Source organism: Cebidichthys violaceus, unplaced genomic scaffold (genome assembly GCF_023349555.1).
Source record: "Cebidichthys violaceus isolate CVI_PGR_0920_01 unplaced genomic scaffold, fCebVio1.0.p SCAF_64, whole genome shotgun sequence".
NCBI classification, from domain to species: Eukaryota; Metazoa; Chordata; class Actinopteri; order Perciformes; family Stichaeidae; genus Cebidichthys; species Cebidichthys violaceus.
The window spans coordinates 252,501-272,599 of record NW_027176861.1 but is presented as its reverse complement, the minus strand read 5'-3'; the positions used below and the strand labels follow the sequence as shown (position 1 = coordinate 272,599).

The window sequence follows — 20,099 nt, the reverse complement described above, 5'->3', positions numbered from 1 at the left end:
GCATGTCGAAAAAAGTCATAGTATAGTATGTCGAAAAAAGTCATAGTATAGCATGTCGAAAAAAGTCATAGTGTAACATGTTGAAAAAAGTCATAGTATAGCATGTCGAAAAAAGTCATAGTATAGCATGTCGAAAAAAGTCATAGTGTAACATGTCGAAAAAAGTCATAGTATAACATGTCGAAAAAAGTCAGTGTAGCATGTCAAAAAAAGTCATAGTATAGCATGTTGAAAAAAGTCATAGTATAGCATGTCGAAAAAAGTCATAGTATAGCATGTCGAAAAAAGTCATAGTATAGCATGTCGAAAAAAGTCATAGTATAACATGTCGAAAAAAGTCAGTGTAGCATGTCGAAAAAAGTCATAGTATAGCATGTCGAAAAAAGTCATAGTATAGCATGTCGAAAAAAGTCATAGTATAACATGTCGAAAAAAGTCATAGTATAGTATGTCGAAAACAGTCATAGTATAGCATGTCGAAAAAAGTCATAGTGTAACATGTTGAAAAAAGTCATAGTATAGTATGTCGAAAACAGTCATAGTATAGCATGTCGAAAAAAGTCAGTGTAGCATGTTGAAAAAAGTCATAGTATAGTATGTCGAAAAAAGTCATAGTATAGTATGTCGAAAAAAGTCAGTGTAGCATGTCGAAAAAAGTCATAGTATAGTATGTCGAAAAAAGTCATAGTATAGCATGTCGAAAAAAGTCATAGTGTAACATGTTGAAAAAAGTCATAGTATAGCATGTCGAAAAAAGTCATAGTATAGCATGTCGAAAAAAGTCATAGTGTAACATGTCGAAAAAAGTCATAGTATAACATGTCGAAAAAAGTCAGTGTAGCATGTCGAAAAAAGTCATAGTATAGCATGTTGAAAAAAGTCATAGTATAGCATGTCGAAAAAAGTCATAGTATAACATGTCGAAAAAAGTCAGTGTAGCATGTCGAAAACAGTCATAGTATAGCATGTCGAAAAAAGTCATAGTGTAACATGTTGAAAAAAGTCATAGTATAGTATGTCGAAAACAGTCATAGTATAGCATGTCGAAAAAAGTCAGTGTAGCATGTCGAAAAAAGTCATAGTATAGTATGTCGAAAAAAGTCATAGTATAGTATGTCGAAAAAAGTCAGTGTAGCATGTCGAAAAAAGTCATAGTATAGTATGTCGAAAAAAGTCATAGTATAGCATGTCGAAAAAAGTCATAGTGTAACATGTTGAAAAAAGTCATAGTATAGCATGTCGAAAAAAGTCATAGTATAGCATGTCGAAAAAAGTCATAGTGTAACATGTCGAAAAAAGTCATAGTATAACATGTCGAAAAAAGTCAGTGTAGCATGTCGAAAAAAGTCATAGTATAGCATGTTGAAAAAAGTCATAGTATAGCATGTCGAAAAAAGTCATAGTATAGCATGTCGAAAAAAGTCATAGTATAGCATGTCGAAAAAAGTCATAGTATAACATGTCGAAAAAAGTCAGTGTAGCATGTCGAAAAAAGTCATAGTATAGCATGTCGAAAAAAGTCATAGTATAGCATGTTGAAAAAAGTCATAGTATAACATGTTGAAAAAAGTCATAGTATAACATGTTGAAAAAAGTCATAGTATAACATGTTGAAAAAAGTCATAGTATAGTATGTCGAAAAAAGTCATAGTATAACATGTTGAAAAAAGTCATAGTATAACATGTTGAAAAAAGTCATAGTATAGTATGTCATAAAAAGTCATAGTATAACATGTCGAAAAAAGTCAGTGTAGCATGTCGAAAAAAGTCAGTATAACATGTTGAAAAGTCATAGTATAGCATGTCGAAAAAAGTCAGTATAACATGTTGAAAAAAGTCATAGTATAACATGTCGAAAAAAGTCATAGTATAACATGTTGAAAAAAGTCATAGTATAGCATGTCGAAAAAAGTCAGTGTAGCATGTCGATAAAAGTCAGTATAACATGTTGAAAAAAGTCATAGTATAGCATGTCGAAAAAAGTCAGTATAACATGTTGAAAAAAGTCATAGTATAACATGTCGAAAAAAGTCATAGTATAACATGTCGAAAAAAGTCATAGTATAACATGTTGAAAAAAGTCATAGTATAGTATGTCGAAAAAAGTCATAGTATAACATCTTGAAAAAAGTCATAGTATAGTATGTCAAAAAAAGTCATAGTATAACATGTTGAAAAAAGTCAGTATAGCATGTCGAAAACAGTCATAGTGTAGTATGTCATATAAAAGTCATAGTATAGAATAATTAGTTAGTCTCTCCAATAACAAGCAAGCATTTTGAAATAAATAGTATGTAAAATAACGTAGTGTCATAAATTTAAGTCATCAAAACTTGCAGGATCCTTTTTTTATCTCATTTTTTTGTAGCAGAAAGAATTGTTTTCCATAAAAATGTGATTTAAAAAGTGTAATGCCCTCTCTGGGCTTCCGTAGGACCCTTCAGGGTCAGTGAAGACAAACAGAGGAAACTTCTTTTTTAAGGTTTATTACAAAACGCAAGACAAAACATGTCAACTGGGGTCTTTATTCTATTGTTAAACACGACACGATGACGAACAACCTTCTATCTGCAGGTCAAGCTCCGCTGGAAACCAATCAAACAAAGTACGGAGGACAAGAAGAGGAACTGAGGAGGAGTATCTTCTACAGGAGGTTCGTAGTGCGACACACACTTATAAATAGTTTCACCATTAAATTAAATTAAATCCAATTCACACAGTAAAAGGTTGTTTTCACAAACTCAGAGTGTCTTCTGCCGTCAGACGGCACAGAGGTGGTGGTGGTGGTGGTGGTGGGGGGGGGGGGGGGGGGGTATTAGGGGGGGAATTAGACCTGGTCCCTGATTGGTCCAAGACGCCCGTTAAGAGTCCTTAAACAACTTACGTCTGTTTTATTCTAGATTGTTTTGTCTCTTTAAGGAGGCTTTAACTTTGAAAAGCTGGACTTCACGTCTGCCCGATGAAGACGAAGAACAACGAAGGTGGCGGTGGTGTTGCTACGGTAACGAGGGCAGTTTGTCCTATTTACTTGTCAGTCACATTTAAATATTTATATATTACAACATTGTTCCAAATTCATAAATAAGAAGTGCAGTTCACCCTTCGACTTCCACAACACCGCCGAAAAACTACAAACATGGCCGACTAGCTTCATGCAAACGTTAATGTGGAGGAAACACTGGCTCGACCAATCAGAGCGCTGCACCGGCAAAGAACTTCAGCCAATCACAACCAGTCTGGGAGGAAAGAAAATAAACCAGATCAGACGTGAACAAGATCAAGACCTGAACCAGATCAAGACCTGAACCACATCAGACCTGAACCAGATCAGACCTGAACCACATCAGACCTGAACCACATCAGACCTGAACCACATCGAGACCTGAATCACATCAGACCTGAACCAGATCAAACCTGAACCAGATCAAGACCTGAACAAGATCAAGACCTGAACCAGATCAAGACCTGAACCAGATCAGACCTGAACCAAATCAGACCTGAACCAGATCAAGACCTGAACCACATCAAGACCTGAACCAGATCAGACCTGAACCAGATCAAGACCTGAACCAGATCAGACCTGAACCAGATCAGATCTGAACCAGATCAAGACCTGTATCAGATCAGACCTGAACCAGATCAGACCTGAACTAGATCAAGACCTGAACTAGATCAGACCTGAACCTGCACAAAGTTCTTTGGAGAATCAGTTTCCCAGAATGCACTGCGTGCTGTGTTGAATGAGTCAGCTATAAAGATGGCCGCCACTCTGACATTGAATGTCTACTTCATTCGGGTAACGGGGCTGATGGGAAATATAGAAGCCAACAGTAGTTCCCAGCTCTCTGCCCAGGTGGCTGATGGGAAATGGAGTGTAGAGGCGGCAGAATGAAAGCATCCGTTTTTGCAACCTGACAGACAGGTGGAGGGGCGGGGCGATGGGCGGGGCTTGGATAACACTTTAAATCTAATCCCATCCTTAAGAGCCAAAGGTCCGGTACGACCATATATGGAGATGTCCTGCTGATATCTACACCAGAGAAGAACCAGGTCCAGTTCACAAAACCTGGGAGCTCAGAATCTGTCCCCAACTGGTCCAGAACTGGTGGAGAACTGGTCCAGAACCTTTTAAATTATAACTTTTCCAGAACTGGCCCCAAACCAGTCCAGAACCAGTCAGTGCTGATTCAGAACCAACCCAGAACAGGTAAAAAAAAACGGTCCGAACCGTCACTCGGAGTCAGACTCCAGCGGAGCGGTTTCGTCGAGGACGACCCTCTTCCGGCGCTTGGCGGCGGCGGCCCGTTGCTCCTCCTCCAGGTGGGCCTTCTTGTGGCGGGAGAAGCTGGACGAGTGCATGAAGGTCTTGTTGCAGGCTGCACAGGTGTAGGTCTTGGTCTTGGCAGGGAGTCCGGTCTTGACGTGGATCTGCTTCTGGTGGTGCTGCTGCTGCAGCTTCCCACCGCCGGCACGGTGGGTCTGCTGGTGCCGAGCCAGACTGGAGGCGTGGCTAAATCTCTTCCCACACTGGCTGCACCCGTGTCGCCCGGGTCCTCCTCCTCCTCCCACCTCCTCTTCAGAGATGGTGGAGGCCCGTTTGCCGGCCCGACCCGCCCGGCGGCGGCGGTTCTTCTTGCAGAGGGTGTAGAAGTTGGGCTTGTCCCGGGAGCAGAGCTTGAGGCGGATCTTGAGGTCTGACGAGGTCTCTACCAGGTTCTCCTTGCCCGGCGTGTAGTTGTCCAGCAGCTCCTTGACGTGGGTCACCTGGTGCTTGGAGAGCTGCGTGGACGTCCTGAAGCTCATGTCACACTGAGGGCAGGCGTAGAACTTATCGCCGCCATGACTCTCCAAGATGGCCGCCGACGCCACGTGCTGCTGCTGCTGCTGCTGCTGCTGCTGCTGCCTCTGCTGCCTCTTGGGCTTCTTGTTCTTGCTGCCGGCCTTCAGCGAGTGGCGCAGGGCGGCCATGTTGGGACCGAGGGCCACGTCTTTGACGTCTTTGGGGAGGCCCCTCCCCTTCTTGTGGATGAGGCGGTGACGTGACAGACTGGAGCTGTGGTTGAACTCTTTACCACAGATGTTACAGGGATGGATCCTCCTCTTACCGTGCAGCCGCAGGTGACTCCCCAACATCCTGCAATGTAGAGACACGTAATCAATGAAGAGACACAAAGAGAAACAAAATCAATGAAGAGACTCAAAGAGAAACAGAATCAATGAAGAGACAGGAAGAAACATGTAATCAATGAAAAGACACGAAGAGAAACAAAATCAATGAAGAGACTCAAAGAGAAAAAAATCAATGAAGAGACTCAAAGAAACACGTAATCAATGAAAAGACACAAAGAGAAACAAAATCAATGAAGGACACGAAGAGAAACAGAATCAATGAAGGACACAAAGAGAAACAATCAATGAAGGACACGAAAATAAACAGAATCAATGAAGGACATGAAGAGAAGCAATCAATGAAGGACATGAAGAGAAGCAATCAATGAAGGACACGAAGAGAAACAGAATCAATGATGGACACAAAGAGAAACAATCAATGAAGGACACAAAGAGAAACAGAATCAATGAAGGACACAAAGAGAAACAGAATCAATGGACACAAAGAGAAACAGAATCAATGAAGGACACGAAGAGAAACAGAATCAATGAAGGACACAAAGAGAAACAGAATCAATGAAGGACACAAAGAGAAACAGAATCAATGAAGGACACGAAGAGAAACAGAATCAATGGTGGACACAAAGAGAAACAATCAATGAAGGACACAAAAATAAACAGAATCAATGAAGGACATGAAGAGAAGCAATCAATGGACACAAAGAGAAACAGAATCAATGAAGGACACGAAAATAAACAGAATCAATGAAGGACACAAAGAGAAACAGAATCAATGAAGGACACAATGAGAAACAATCAATGAAGGACACGAAGAGAAACAGAATCAATGAAGGACACAAAGAGAAACAGAAGCGATGAAGGACACAAAGAGAAACAGAATCAATGAAGGACACAAAGAGAAACAATCAATGAAGGACACAAAGAGAAACAGAATCAATGAAGGACACGAAGAGAAACAGAATCAATGAAGGACACAAAGAGAAACAATCAATGAAGGACACGAAGAGAATCAATGAGGACCGTTACCTGCTGCCTTTGAAGCTTTGAAGCTCATCCCACAGTGGGGGCAAGTGTAGCGGGCCTCCTGGTGGGGGGGCTCCAGGGCCCTCTTGGCGGGCGGCATCGGGCCCCCGGTGGTCTTGCCGCTGTGCGTCTGCTGGTGCCGGTACAGACTGGAGGCGTGGCTGTAGCTCTTCCCACAGTAGCTGCAGCGGTACTGACGCTCGTCGCTCGTCTGGCTCAAAATCGGCCAGGTCCGAGTCCACCTCTCCGTCCGTCCGGCTAACGCCCGCCTCCACCGGTGCCTCCTCCTCCTCGGTGTCCTCCTCCTCCTCCTCCTCCTCGTCCTCCTCGTCGTCAGAGTCGGTCTTGATCTCCACGCTCTGCTCCGTCACCTCACAGGGGAATACCTCCTCGTAGGGAGCGAAGAAGGCCTCCTCCGTCTCCACCTTGAGCTGCTCCGTCAGGTCCGCCGGGTCGTCCGAGTCCTTCTTCACGCAGGAGATGGTGAACTTAGAGCCGACCTCGGCCCACTTCACCACGTACTCGATGGGCTGAGTGTCCAGCTCCACGGTGATGAAGTCTGCTCCCAGAGCATCAGACTCTGAGACCGGGTCCTCCATCCTAGACCTGAACCGGGGGGGGGGGGGGGGGGGGGGGGGGAGCTACAGCTCTGTAAGGGAGGGAGGAGCTACAGCTCTGTAGAGGGGGAGGAGCTACAGCTCTGTAAGGGAGGGGCTACAGTTCTGTAGAGGGGGAGGAGCTACAGCTCTGAAGAAAGGGAGGAGCTACAGCTCTGAAGAGGGGGGAGGGGTTACAGCTCCGAAGAGGGGGAGGAGCTACAGCTCTGCAGGGGGAGTGGCTACAGCTCTGTAAATCGGGAGGAGCTACAGGTCTGAAGAGGGGGGAGGGGCTACAGCCTTGTTGGGGGAGAGGAGGAGGAAGGGGAGGAGAAGTTAGATATGACAAAATACACATATCATTTTTGTTATTATAATATAACATGTAATGTAGAGTTTATTTAATATGAATATAAAACCAATAAAATAATAATAAACCTTCATGACATATTCATATTATATAATATAAATATATTATTAATAATATGATATATTAATATTACTAATATTAAATCTGATCTTCATCACGGACGTTAAGAGACGTTTTCATTCATTATGTTGAACTGAACCGGACTACGTTCATAAATCAGTGGTTTTAAGAGAGAGAGACATTCACTATGTACTGAACCTCTCTCTCTTTAGTCCAGACTCTAATGAATCCCTTATTATTTAATCACACTCATGAGCAACACGTTATTATTTAATCACATATGATCAACATGTTATTATTTAAACATTTAGACAGATTCTCTCTTCTGTCCGGATTACGACCACAGACCGTCGCGCGGAGGGCGGTTACTGGCAGCGCATCCATTTTATTAACGAGGACACTTCATCTAAACTTACATCTGATTCTGTTTATCTGAAAGCCGAACTCATCACAACATCCTTTAGTTACGTTTAATACCGTAAAACGTTTAAAAACGCGTTTCCCGTTGGTCGTAAAACGAGGAGGAGTTAAATAGAGCCGTTTGTGAGCGGAGTGTCGGGGCCGTGATGAGGAAGCGGAGTGATCTTCTCCTCCCTGAACGTAAACTGTCAAAATAAAAGAGCGAGCGGCGGAATAAACGACGGTAACCGGATTCCACGGTGAAACGAGTCGTGATTCGGTTACTCACCGAGCTTTAGACCGGAGACACGGAGACATAAACGGTAATGTTTTAACCGGTGGAGACGGTCACAATAAACAGGAAGCAGCGGACACAAAGCATTGTGGGAAAAGGATTAAATGGCTGCGAAGAAACGGAAGTACGGTGGATTGTCCTTCAAAATAAAACCACAGTGAAAATAACAGAATGAAGAACGAATAAATAATACAATATAAATAGAAATAATAGTTTAATAATATAAATAATACAGTAAAATATAAATACAAATAGTTTAATAATATAAATAACACAGTAAAATAAAGAGATGGAGAGGAAGAGGAGGTGATGAAGAAAAAGAGTAGAGGATGAAGGAGGAGGCCTCCGTATTTACTGCTGCTCCTCTTCATCACCACCTCTGCTCTTCTTGGCTTCCTGTCACCGAGTCTCCTTCTCCTTCACGTGAACATCTGCTGTGACTCCACACACACACACGCACGCACGCACACACACACACACACACACACACACACACGCACACACACACACACACACACACACACACACACACACACACAGACAGAAGACATACACACACGCGCACGCGCGCACACACACACGCAGAGACAGAAGACACACACACACACACACACACACACACACACACACACACACACACACACACAGAGAGACAGAAGACACACACACACACAGAGACAGAACGAACACACACACACACACACACACACACACACACACACACACGCTCCTCGCTCCCGTTATTTTATCGATGAAATCACGGTGGTCTCGGTACCTTATCTAATCCGGATCAGTCCGCTTCGGTTCGGTTCTGGATGAGAACGAGTCTCCGGAGCTTCCGTCACATCTCAGCCGGAGAGCAGCGGCGGCCTGTCGGCTAGCTACCGCTGCTGCGACGTCCTGCTGGAGCGGCACGGAGCGGCAGAGAGCGGCAGGTCGCCCAGCAGAGTGGATGCGACGTCGCGGCTCAGAGGCGGCACGCGGTGGACCGTCCGGAGCCTCTCCAGACGATGATTGGTCGAGCTGCTGCGCAGCCTGCTCGGTGCATCGAATCTGATTGGCTGGCGGGCTGAAAATCCGCAAAACGTGTGCCGCCAAACGTCTTGAGGTGTCATGAAGTGTCGTGAGGCTTCAGTACGTCCATCTGAAGGTTTCTACCGAACACAGCTGATGCTTTTAGTTCTGTGTGTTTTGAACCCGATCATCACCAGCTGGTTCCTCTCCACGCTGTTTCTGTTAAGAATAAACGTTTCCTGTAGAGCAGCTTGAACTCCATTAAAGAACCTCTGGTTTTTAGTTTCTCTTTCTTCTTTGATCTCCTCTGATCACAACTAAGGCTCCAATACTTCATATTCACGGTCCACAAAGGCTTCTGGTCAAAGTAACTCAATACTTATGATTTAATGTGACAGAATTCACGTTTTAATAGTTGAGTCAGTGTTGTCTGGTGTTCCTGCTTCATGTGGAGCCGATAGAAACAGGTTACCTGTGACGATCCCGACCCGATCAAGGGTCCCTTACTAGCTTTATAAGGAGCTTTCAGCTTCATGGTGTGATCACAAACGTTCAGTTTAGACTCCAGACTAGACTTACTGTAGTACTTGTGGTACTACATTACATTAGTCATTTAGCAGACACTTTTAGCCAAAGCAACTTACAATAAGTGTATTCAACATAGGTATTCAATCACCAGAAGTCATAAGTACATCTCCTTTAAACAAGCATCTAAGAGCATGAAGCAGAAGTACAGAAACAAACTAGTGTGAATACAATAAGTGAAACAAACTAGTGTGAATACAATAAGTGAAACAAACTAATGTGAATACAATAAGTGAAACAAACTAGTGTGAATACAATAAGTGAAACAAACTAGTGTGAATACAATAAGTGAAACAAACTAATGTGAATACAATAAGTGAAACAAACTAATGTGAATACAATAAGTGAAACAAACTAGTGTGAATACAATAAGTGAAACAAACTAGTATGAATACAATAAGTGAAACAAACTAATGTGAATACAATAAGTGAAACAAACTAGTGTGAATACAATAAGTGAAACAAACTAGTGTGAAATACAATAAGTGAAACAAACTAGTGTGAATACAATAAGTGAAACAAACTAGTGTGGAGTACAATAAGTGAAACAAACTAGTGTGAATACAGTAAGTGAAACAAACTAGTGTGAATACAGTAAGTGAAACAAACTAGTGTGAATACAATAAGTGAAACAAACTAGTGTGAAAACAATAAGTGAAAACAAACTAGTGTGAATACAATAAGTGAAACAAACTAGTATGAGTACAATAAGTACAATAAGTGGAAGGCTCAGGGTAGTACTTGTTGAAGAGGTGAGTCTTCAGCCTGATGAAAGATGGGCAGCGACTCTGCTGTCCTGACGTCAGTGGAGTTCATCCACCATTGAGGAACCAGGACAGAAAACAGACGTGACCGGGTCGATCGGCCCAAGGCAGCAGAGCGAAGTGGTCGGGTGGGGGTGTGGGGCTTGACCGTGGTCTGGAGATAGGAAGAAGCTGTTCCTTTCAGTCTTAAACTGGTACTGGTAAAATACTACTAAGTATTACTTTAGCACTTGAGGTACTAAGTATTACTTTACTACTTGAGGTATTACTTTAGTACTTGAGGAACAGATCTGAGTACTTCTTTATATTTCCTCTGATGGTTCGTATCAGATCTGATTTACAGATTTACAGGTGAGATTCACCTGTAGCTGCTCTGTAATAGCAGAACAAAATCCCTTCAGGCAAAGTTACACTGCTAATTTCAGAATAAAATCCCCTCAATTAAAGTGGAAACTTTCACAATAAAATCCCCTCAGTTAAACTAGAAACTTTCAGAATAAAATCCCCGCAGGTAAAGTTAAAGTGGAAACTTTCAGAATAAAATCCCCTCAGTTAGAGTGGAAACTTTCACAATAACATCCCCGCAGGTAAAGTTAACGTGGAAACTTTCAGAATAAAATCCCCTCAGTTAAACTGGAAACTTTCAGAATAAAATCCCCTCAGGTAAAGTTAAAGTGATGTCACAGACACAGTGATGATGTCAGCATCTTTTATTACTGTAAAGAATCACAGAGAGTATTGATGACATCACAGCTACATATATTAACCCCGCCCCCTCAGCTTCAATAAAAAGCACCAATCACTGCTGACTGCAGAGTCATGTGACCTGACAGACTGCAGCACGCCTACCCCAGAGGCATTCTGGGTAACAAGGTTACTTGAATCTGTAGACATTAGCTCCACCAATTAAATCCTTCAGATAAGAGATGGTTGATGTCTGCCTGCAAGATTCAACTCAGGGTATGAAATACATGCTAAAAAGTCTAGGAGCTTTTAATTTGAAAGATCAAACAGCTGCGAGTTTCCTTTACACATTTCCTTTAAATGAGTTTTAAAATAATAAATCTATCGATAAACGTATTGATTGATTTTTGAGTTATTCAGATTTCATCCACTAGTGAAACACTACTGAGCATGTGCAGACCGGACAGGAAGTAGATCTGAGGTCAGCAGCTTCACAGGAAACAAGAGAAGAAGAAAAGCAACATTCCACTAAATTAAAGAAATCGTTGAAATGATAAAAACAAGGTTTGTTAAAATAATGAATCATATTGATCAGTGGGTTCTTGATCTGATTGGAGGAGAGCTGAGTGATGTCACAGGAAAGAAGGCGTCGATGGTTTGACTGTTGTAGTTTGTGTTCGCTGATCAGTGTTAAAGAAGAAGGAGAAGAAGAAGCAGCATCATCATCATCATCGTCACATCTGGAAAAAAAACAGACTGGTCTTAAAGGAACAGTACTACCTCACTACCTGACTGACATTAAAGAAGTGAACTCACCTGTTCAGGAGCTTTGAGCAGCCACTTCTCTTTGTCTCCGCCCACTTTCATACAGGCGAACAGGTCACAGACGGATGGCAGCACCAGGAGCTCCTGAAACATTGAACACATCACACAATGCTGTCAGGACAAGTCCGTACTGGTCTCTGTCTGCCCGTACTGGTCTCTGTCTCTCTGTCGGTCCGTAATGTAGGGACTGGTCTCTGTCGGCCAGTACTGGTCTCTGTCGGTCCATACTGGTCTCTGTCGGCCCGTACTGGTCTCTGTCGGTCCGTAATGTACGGACTGGTCTCTGTCGATCCGTACTGGTCTCTGTCGGCCCGTACTGGTCTCTGTCGGTCCGTACTGGTCTCTGTAGGTCCGTACTGGTCTCAGAGGTCCTGTTACCTGAGCCTGACTCCTCTTCCTCAGCAGCCATTTGTCCTCCTCTGCTGCTGGGAGGGTCTGACCTCCTGAACCCGAAGTCTGTCCTGGAAGCACCCAGAGACCTGGATCCAGAGGGCAAAGGAAAGGAGACGAGATCTGGTCTCTGTGTTCCTCCCTGCTAGCCTTCTCCTCCTCAGGAGCCCAGCCAGAGAGGGACGAGGCGTTGGTGGGGTGGAGCCAGGCCTCCAGGATGGCCTGAACCTGGAGAAACACCAGAAACCCGTCACATTAGAGACCTGATGGTTAAAGACCATTGATGATTATTGATTAAAAGGATGAAAGAATAAATGACCTTCTGCTCCTGCTCTCTGCGGTGCAGAGTGGGCGGGGCGTCCTTGACCGGGACTCCATTGAATGTGGGCGGGACATCCTTGACGATCCGCGGGGCTTCGTTAGATGTGGGCGGGGCTCCTACAGGGACCCCGTTCTTGTCCCTCCCGTCCTGGTGGAGCAGCCAGAGGTTCAGAGCTCCTCTCCCACAGTTCTCCTCACAGACGCAGTCGGAGAACGAGGAGCAGACCTCGTTGGCTCTGCAGGTCTGCTGCACCGGCACCGCTTGCTGAAGCCACGCCTCCAGGGCAGCAGGGGGGGAAGTGGCGGTGGAAGTAGACGGGGCCTTCAGGCACTTGAGCCGGCCCAGGTTCTCTATCTCCAGGGCCTCGGTAGTCTGGCAGCAGGAGGAGCAGTCGTCGGCGGGGGGGCGTCTGGATCCCTTCAGCCAATCACTGGAGGACCAGTCGTCATTGAACGGCTTCAACACCCGACGCCACCGCTCTGCGTCTGACATGGTCTCCATGGCATCGGTGGGGGGGGTGATGAGCCAGTCGCTCAGCTCCTCCTCCTCCTCCTCCTCCTCCTCCTCCTCCTCCTCCTCTGTGACAGTGAACTCTGATTCGTCAATCTTCTCGATGGAGAAGGAGGAGCTGCAGCTGCTGACGGTGCGCTCCCTGCTGATGGAGGTCTGGACCTGGTCCTGGAGGAGCCAGAACTCCAGGTCCCTGATCTGACCCCAGGCCTGCAGGAAGTCCTCAGAGACCAGGACGGGACAGGAAGTCTGGCACAAATACACAGGAAGTCAGTTAGAACTCTCTGGATTCACTTCCTGTCGATGACGTCACGGGTTCATGGTTCATATGTATGCGCACACGCACACACACACACACACACACACACACACACACACACACACACACACACACACACACACACTCAAAATTGTATAGTAATAAAGTATTAAAGAACTACAGGAGGTCGTCTCTCTCACCTTTCTGTCCTCGGGTGTCATCAGCCAATCCTGAGGCTTGTTGCTGGACTGGTAACCAATAGGAGCGCTGCTTGAAGGAGGAGTTCCCATCAGCCAGTCGCTCAGAGATCCGACCTCCATCTTCTGATTCCACACAAACAACAACAACAACAACAACAACGATGATGTCACCTTTCTGCTTCTCATGTGTCATAATGATGTCATAATGATGTCATAGTATTATTAAATCATTACATTATAATGATATAATATTATTATACTGATGATATAATGACATCATGATATTAAACGTATGTTTCATTGATGTTATATGTTACCTGTTTCTTGGCAGCTATTGGACAGTTCTGAGAGGACACACCCTCCACCAGCTGTAAACAGGAAGTACACCTCATCATCATCATCATCATCAGTCCACAGACAACACCTGTGTGTACCTCTATACTTATACAGCTATCTCTGTGAGGACCAATGGAAGGTGTAGAGAGAGAGACAGACAGACAGACAGACACACAGACAGACAGACAGACAGACAGACAGACAGACAGACAGACAGACAGACAGAGAGAGAGAGAGAGAGAGAGAGACAGACAGACAGACAGACAGACAGACAGACAGTGTGTGTTACCTGAGCCGTGATGCGGCCGAACGAGGTGATGGCCTCCCTCAGAGAGCGAGCATCGGCATGAAAACTCATCTCAGGTGTTTCCTCAGGTGTCAGACTCAGAGAGGACAACCTGCGCACACACAGGTTCTTCATCATCATCATCATCATCATCATCATCATCACGTATACAGATCAATGAAGGGATCAGTTCCTCAGACAACAGAGAGTTTCAAACACACGGCGTCAGAATGAGTCAAATGAAACAGCTGTCGGCCACGAGGACAACAGGAACACGTCAAACACAGAGTCCACGTTCCGGCTGCGAGTGGACGTCTGAACCTGGTCTGCAGGTCTACGAGGACGTGGACTTACTTCTCCAGGCAGCCGGTCAGCTGGTTGTTCAGGTCGTTGCTGCTGTTGGAGTTCTGCAGCTGATGGACGATCACATCAAACTGTCCTCTGAGCTGGAAAACAAACACCCAGTAAACACCAGACTAGCAGCAGCAGAGACCGGTAGAGACCGGTAGAGACCGGTACAGACCATGGAGACCAGTAAGCAGTGGTTACCCAGTGCAGACGGTGCAGCTGCTGCTGCAGAGTCTCAGTCTTGACTTGTTCCAGCAGCTCGATCTGTCCCAGCAGCCAAACCTCTCGACAGCGAAGAGCCTCCTGCTGACGACTCACACTGCTCTGGAGATCACAGCGCACCTGTCCTCAGGAGACACAGGGAGAGACGGGTGAGACACGGGGGAGACGGGAGAGACACACAGCGAGAGACGGGTGAGACACGGGGAGAGACGAGTGAGACACGGGGGAGGCGAGTGAGACACGGGGAGAGACGGGTGAGACGAGTGAGACACGGGGAGACACAGGGAGAGACGAGTGAGACACGGGGAGAGACACGGGGAGAGACGAGTGAGACACGGGGAGAGACACACAGGGAGAGACGGGTGAGACACAGGGGAGAGACGAGTGAGACACGGGGAGAGACGAGTGAGACACGGGGAGAGACAGGTGAGACACGGGGAGAGACGAGTGAGACACGAGGAGACACACAGGGAGAGACGAGTGAGACACGGGGGAGACGAGTGAGACACGGGGAGAGACAGGTGAGAGACACAGAGGAGACATTAACATGATTAAATGCTTCCAGGACTTTGTTCTGGTCCTCTACTAATCTATCAACAAATCATCACACTGAGCCTCAACATAGAGGATTTACCTGGAGAAGAGTCCAGTAGAGTCCAGTAGAGTCCACTATACTACAGCAGAGTCCAGAGCAGATGAAACCGTTCTCAGACTGTTAAATGAACTCAACTCTTTCTCTCCACTCTTTTATTCTCTCTCTCTCTCTCTCTCTCTCTCTCTCTCTCTCTCTCTCTCTCTCTCTCTCTCTCTCTCTCTCTCTCTCTCTCTCTCTCTCTCTCTCTCTCTCTCTCTCTCTCTCTCTGTGTGTGTGTGTGTGTGTGTGTGTGTGTGTGTGTGTGTGTGTGGTAGGGTACTGTGTACTTTTACAGTGTGTACTAGTACACAGTACCCTATGTAGTTGAACACAGGTAGTTGTACTAGTTCACTACCTGCTAGTAAGTCTTCTTCAATACAGCATGATGTTCATTTAGTAGGTTATGGTCCATTTAGAGTCAAACAGACCATAAAGCAGCTTTAGGGTGGGGCTACACAGTGATTGACAGCTTTCTCTAACCTCTCTGGTGTTTTCTCTCAGCTGTCGCTCCGCCTTCATGACGCCGTTGATGGCGTCCTCCAGCTGATCCTGAGCCAGTCGGCACTGCTTCAGTCCACCCAATGCTGCCGCCTCCGCCATCCTGGACAGGAAACACACCGTCAAAATAAAACAAAGCCCGACTGGATGTGGACTGAAGTTAGACCTTCAGAAGCTGATGTTTGTGGTTTAGTTTCTCTTCTCTTCTCTAACGTCTCTCCGTCCTCCACTTCTATTTAACATCTCTGATCGTGTTACTTTGTAAACAACCAATCAGAGGAGAGCTAGTAACGTTAGCACACCGCTAACGGCTAACCAACGGAGGTTCACTTCAGTTACATCATGATGCCTTCAGGCTCTGCTCAGTGAACATGAGGACTGGCTGAAGGTACATTATAACGGTATCGTGATGTGTTCACATGTCATCTGTAAAATGTAGTGTTGCTGATGAACTTGAATAAATCCAGTCGTTTGAAGGAGATGTTTTCATGTTAATATAAAGGAGTCTTCAAAGGTCTTGTTGTTCTTTATCAGTTGAGTTAAAAACAGACTGAAGGTACAGGTGAGTCCTGACCACACAGGTGAGTCCTGACCACACAGGTGAGTCCTGACCACACAGGTGAGTCCTGACCACATAGGTGAGTCCTGACCACACAGGTGAGTCCTGACAGAAGGAGGATTTGTGGTGATTCTATTTGTTCAGGTGTTTCTATTGTTCTGCTCAGACTGTGACAGACACACCTGCATTGTGCTCGGATTGGTCAGAGGGCTGCTGGGTCACCTGGATCCACTGGGATTAAACTAGTCACTCCACCAACTATTTTAAGACACAGCTGGACAACAGTCCTCACTGATACACATGTGACACACTCCTCTAGAGAGGTAGGAGTACTTCATAACACACACAAGTACTTCATAATACATAGTACCTCAAGACACGGGACTACAGGGTGAAAGAACGGCTCGGGGTTAAGGAGTAAGGAATAAAGAGTAAGGAATAAGGAATAAGAGTAAGGAATAAGGAATAAGAGTAAGGAATAAAGAGTAAGGAATAAGGAATAAGAGTAAGGAATAAAAAAGGAATAAAGAGTAAGGAATAAGAGTAAGGAATAAAGAATAAGGAATAAGAGTAAGGAATAAAAAAGTACGGAATAAAGAGTAAGGAATAAAGAGTAAGGAATAAGGAATAAAGAGTAAGGAATAAGGAATAAAGAGTAATGAATAAGGAATAAAGAGTAAGGAATAAAGAGTAAGGAATAAGGAATAAAGAGTAAGGAATAAGGAATAAAGAGTAAGGAATAAGGAATACAGAGTAAGGAATAAGGAATAAGAGTAAGGAATAAGGAATAAGAGTAAGGAATAAAGAGTAAGGAATAAGGAATAAGAGTAAGGAATAAAAAAGGAATAAAGAGTAAGGAATAAGAGTAAGGAATAAAGAGTAAGGAATAAGGAATAAGAGTAAGGAATAAAAAAGTACGGAATAAAGAGTAAGGAATAAAGAGTAAGGAATAAGGAATAAAGAGTAAGGAATAAGGAATAAAGAGTAAGGAATAAGGAATACAGAGTAAGGAATAAGGAATAAAGAGTAAGGAATAAGGAATAAAGAGTAAGGAATACAGAGTAAGGAATAAAGAGTAAGGAATACAGAGTAAGGAATAAGGAATAAAGAGTAAGGAATACAGAGTAAGGAATAAGGAATAAAGAGTAAGGAATAAGGAATAAGAGTAAGGAACAAAAAAGTAAGGAATAAAGAGTAAGGAATAAGGAATAAAGAGTAAGGAATAAAGAGTAAGGAATAAGGAATAAAGAGTAAGGAATAAAGAGTAAGGAATAAGGAATAAAGAGTAAGGAATAAGGAATAAAGAGTAAGGAATAAAGAGTAAGGAATAAGGAATACAGAGTAAGGAATAAGGAATAAAGAGTAAGGAATAAAGAGTAAGGAATAAAGAGTAAGGAATAAGGAATAAAGAGTAAGGAATACAGAGTAAGGAATAAGGAATAAAGAGTAAGGAATACAGAGTAAGGAATAAGGAATAAAGACTAAGGAATACAGAGTAAGGAATAAGGAATAAAGAGTAAGGAACAAAAAAGTAAGGAATAAAGAGTAAGGAATAAGGAATAAAGAATAAAGAGTAAGGAATAAAGAGTAAGGAATAAAGAGTAAGGAATAAGGAATAAAGAGTAAGGAATAAAGAGTAAGGAGTAAGGAATAAAGAGTAAGGAATAAGGAATAAAGAGTAAGGAATAAGGAATAAAGAGTAAGGAATAAAGAGTAAGGAATAAGGAATAAAGAGTAAGGAATAAGGAATAAAGAGTAAGGAATAAAGAGTAAGGAATAAGGAATAAAGAGTAAGGAATAAGGAATAAAGGTAAGGAATAAAGAGTTTAGGTTTCTCAAGTGAAAATATGCGCAACTCAGCTAAAAGTAAATATACACAAACTGAAGTCATCAACAGGAGAATGTTGTCGTCAACATGGTCTCGTTCATCAGTAGTGAGTCAGGGGAACGACCTCAGAGGCCGGTGAGGAGAGGAAACGTAAACATACAAGTACACAGCTTCACATTGTTGGGACATGTCCAAGGTCTCAGGGTAACTTATCTAGATAAAGGTTTACTCAGTAGAGTACCTCGAGACTCAGTAGAGTACCTCAAGACTATATATAGAGATATAGAGAGAGAAAGAGAGATATTGGTCTCATCTTTCTCTCTGTTGGTGGAGGTGAAAGTGGGCGTGGCCTCAGGGTGTGACACTGCTATCAGCTGACTGTAAACAGCTGATAGTGAGGCTCTGACCCTCAGACTGAGTTTACACCAGTGGGGAAGTTCAACTGTTGAACCACTTTGACCCACCAGAGTCCAGCGACATGTTGGTTCATGTTAGTTCATCCATAGTACACAGATACACTAGTTTAGTTTGTGTACTTATATTCATATATCTGTAAGTAGCAGTCTGTGTTCACAGAGAACTTCAGAAGGAGAAATGTACAAATCTTTAATGAGTACTAGAAGTATCCTCGTCTACCGAGTATTCTAACTAATACCACAAATACTTCTTCTACACAGAGCCTCTGACATCACACATCAATAATCACATGTTTACAAAATCTCTTTGATCTCAATATTCACAGTAGGGGAGCCAAGTACACGGCTCAAGTACATGTACTGCAGTATATATGTGTGTGTGTATATATATATATATATATATATATATATATATATATATATATATATATATATATATATATATATATTTGATGTTTCTATATCTGACAGACTGATAATATGAGTAACTAATAAAATACACACTAACACGTGTATTGATGGTCACAGACACGTTTACTACACCATCACTTCCTGCTTAACAAGTATTTGTACATTATGGTACCAAAGTACTTCCTCCACCGTTGACTATTAGTATCTTAATGTGTCCTAAGAAGTACTTTACCTTTAGATATTAGACCGCTGAGAGGACAGCAATAACAACAGCAACAACAAGGTGAATAAAGCGGTATCGTACCTCGTGTTTCTGACTCAGTGACACAAAGAAAAGATCCGTAAAACACGCCTCGTCCTCGGCTCAGAGGTCCAGCCTGAGACGGTGTTTAAACCCGGTTATTGTGGAGCTCAGAGAGGAAACACGTCACACTGTCCGCCATCGCGGCCTGTCAGCCCGCACGTACACACACACACACACACACACACACACACACACACACACACACACACACACACACACACACACACACACACACACACACGCGGGGGGGGGGCTCTATTATCTCACACAAACAGCTGTGTTACACCCACGTCATTCATTAACTCCCACGTAACAGAGGCCGCTGTCCACAGCTGATAACTGGATGTTTACTTCAGTCTGACGGACAGAGTTCCTATCAGCGGCTCGTCTTTACAGCCACACATCTACAAGATGACTTCCGTCAAGAAGCGATACTCAGAGCTGTGACTCACACAGAGGACACGAGCGATGTTACACTATTACACGCACACGGTACACCGCGTGAGACCGTACACATGGACGGTTAACTAGGTTATTCTGGAGGGAGTCTGGTTCTTAATTCAACACGTGAACCAACCGGTGAAAACGAATATAAATAGTTACGACTATGAGGACGAGTCTGAGCGTTATAACGCATTAAAACACTTTAGTGTTATTAACGTGTTTCTATTATCTCACGGTTTGGCTCCAACTGGAGGTCATAGCGTGTTGGTAGCTCGAGTAGCTAACGTTAGCTCGAGTAGCTAACGTTAGCTAGCCGACACTTTGGATGAGATCGGATCCGTTTCTCGGACCCGGTCCTCGGGCTAACTCACCGGGAGCTTCTGCTCT

The 20,099-nt window shown here is 43.8% G+C and overlaps 2 protein-coding genes across 3 annotated transcripts in view; both read right to left on the bottom strand.

The window, feature by feature from the left end:
- Positions 1-2,470: 2,470 nt before the first annotated feature.
- Positions 2,471-8,771, bottom strand: LOC137890257 (zinc finger protein 771). Its single transcript, XM_068734420.1, has 3 exons — positions 8,649-8,771; positions 6,157-7,049; positions 2,471-5,134 (listed from the first exon to the last, which is right to left on the bottom strand). Exons 2-3 carry the CDS (start codon positions 6,750-6,752, stop codon positions 4,231-4,233), a joined length of 1,500 nt encoding a protein of 499 aa, XP_068590521.1. The 5' UTR covers positions 6,753-7,049; positions 8,649-8,771; the 3' UTR covers positions 2,471-4,230.
- Positions 8,772-10,931: 2,160 nt separating this feature from the next.
- Positions 10,932-20,099, bottom strand: part of ncoa4 (nuclear receptor coactivator 4) — a 9,319-nt gene continuing 151 nt past the window's right edge. The window contains exons 1-11 of one of the 2 annotated variants that reach the window (XM_068734409.1): positions 20,084-20,099; positions 15,733-15,853; positions 14,598-14,738; positions 14,403-14,494; positions 14,052-14,160; positions 13,744-13,794; positions 13,427-13,549; positions 12,455-13,216; positions 12,124-12,363; positions 11,737-11,829; positions 10,932-11,660 (exon numbers count right to left, since the gene is read on the bottom strand). The exon at positions 20,084-20,099 is cut by the window's right edge and continues 151 nt beyond it. In XM_068734409.1, the coding sequence (XP_068590510.1) occupies positions 11,655-11,660; positions 11,737-11,829; positions 12,124-12,363; positions 12,455-13,216; positions 13,427-13,549; positions 13,744-13,794; positions 14,052-14,160; positions 14,403-14,494; positions 14,598-14,738; positions 15,733-15,853; positions 20,084-20,099 (1,754 nt within the window). In that variant the 3' untranslated portion in view covers positions 10,932-11,654. Of the gene's footprint in view, positions 11,661-11,736; positions 11,830-12,123; positions 12,364-12,454; positions 13,217-13,426; positions 13,550-13,743; positions 13,795-14,051; positions 14,161-14,402; positions 14,495-14,597; positions 14,739-15,732; positions 15,854-19,268; positions 19,400-20,083 lie in introns of those variants that run through there. The other variant, XM_068734410.1, reaches the window with a different exon arrangement.

What these genes read in the sequence shown, in the direction of transcription:
- LOC137890257 (XM_068734420.1), bottom strand. Translation starts at nt 6,752, where the DNA reads ATGGAGGACCCGGTCTCAGAGTCTGATGCTCTGGGAGCAGACTTCATC. An exon ending in CAAAGCTTCAAAGGCAGCAG is followed by an intron (nt 5,135 to 6,156) that starts GTAACGGTCCTC and finishes TCTACATTGCAG; the next exon opens with GATGTTGGGGAGTCACCTGC.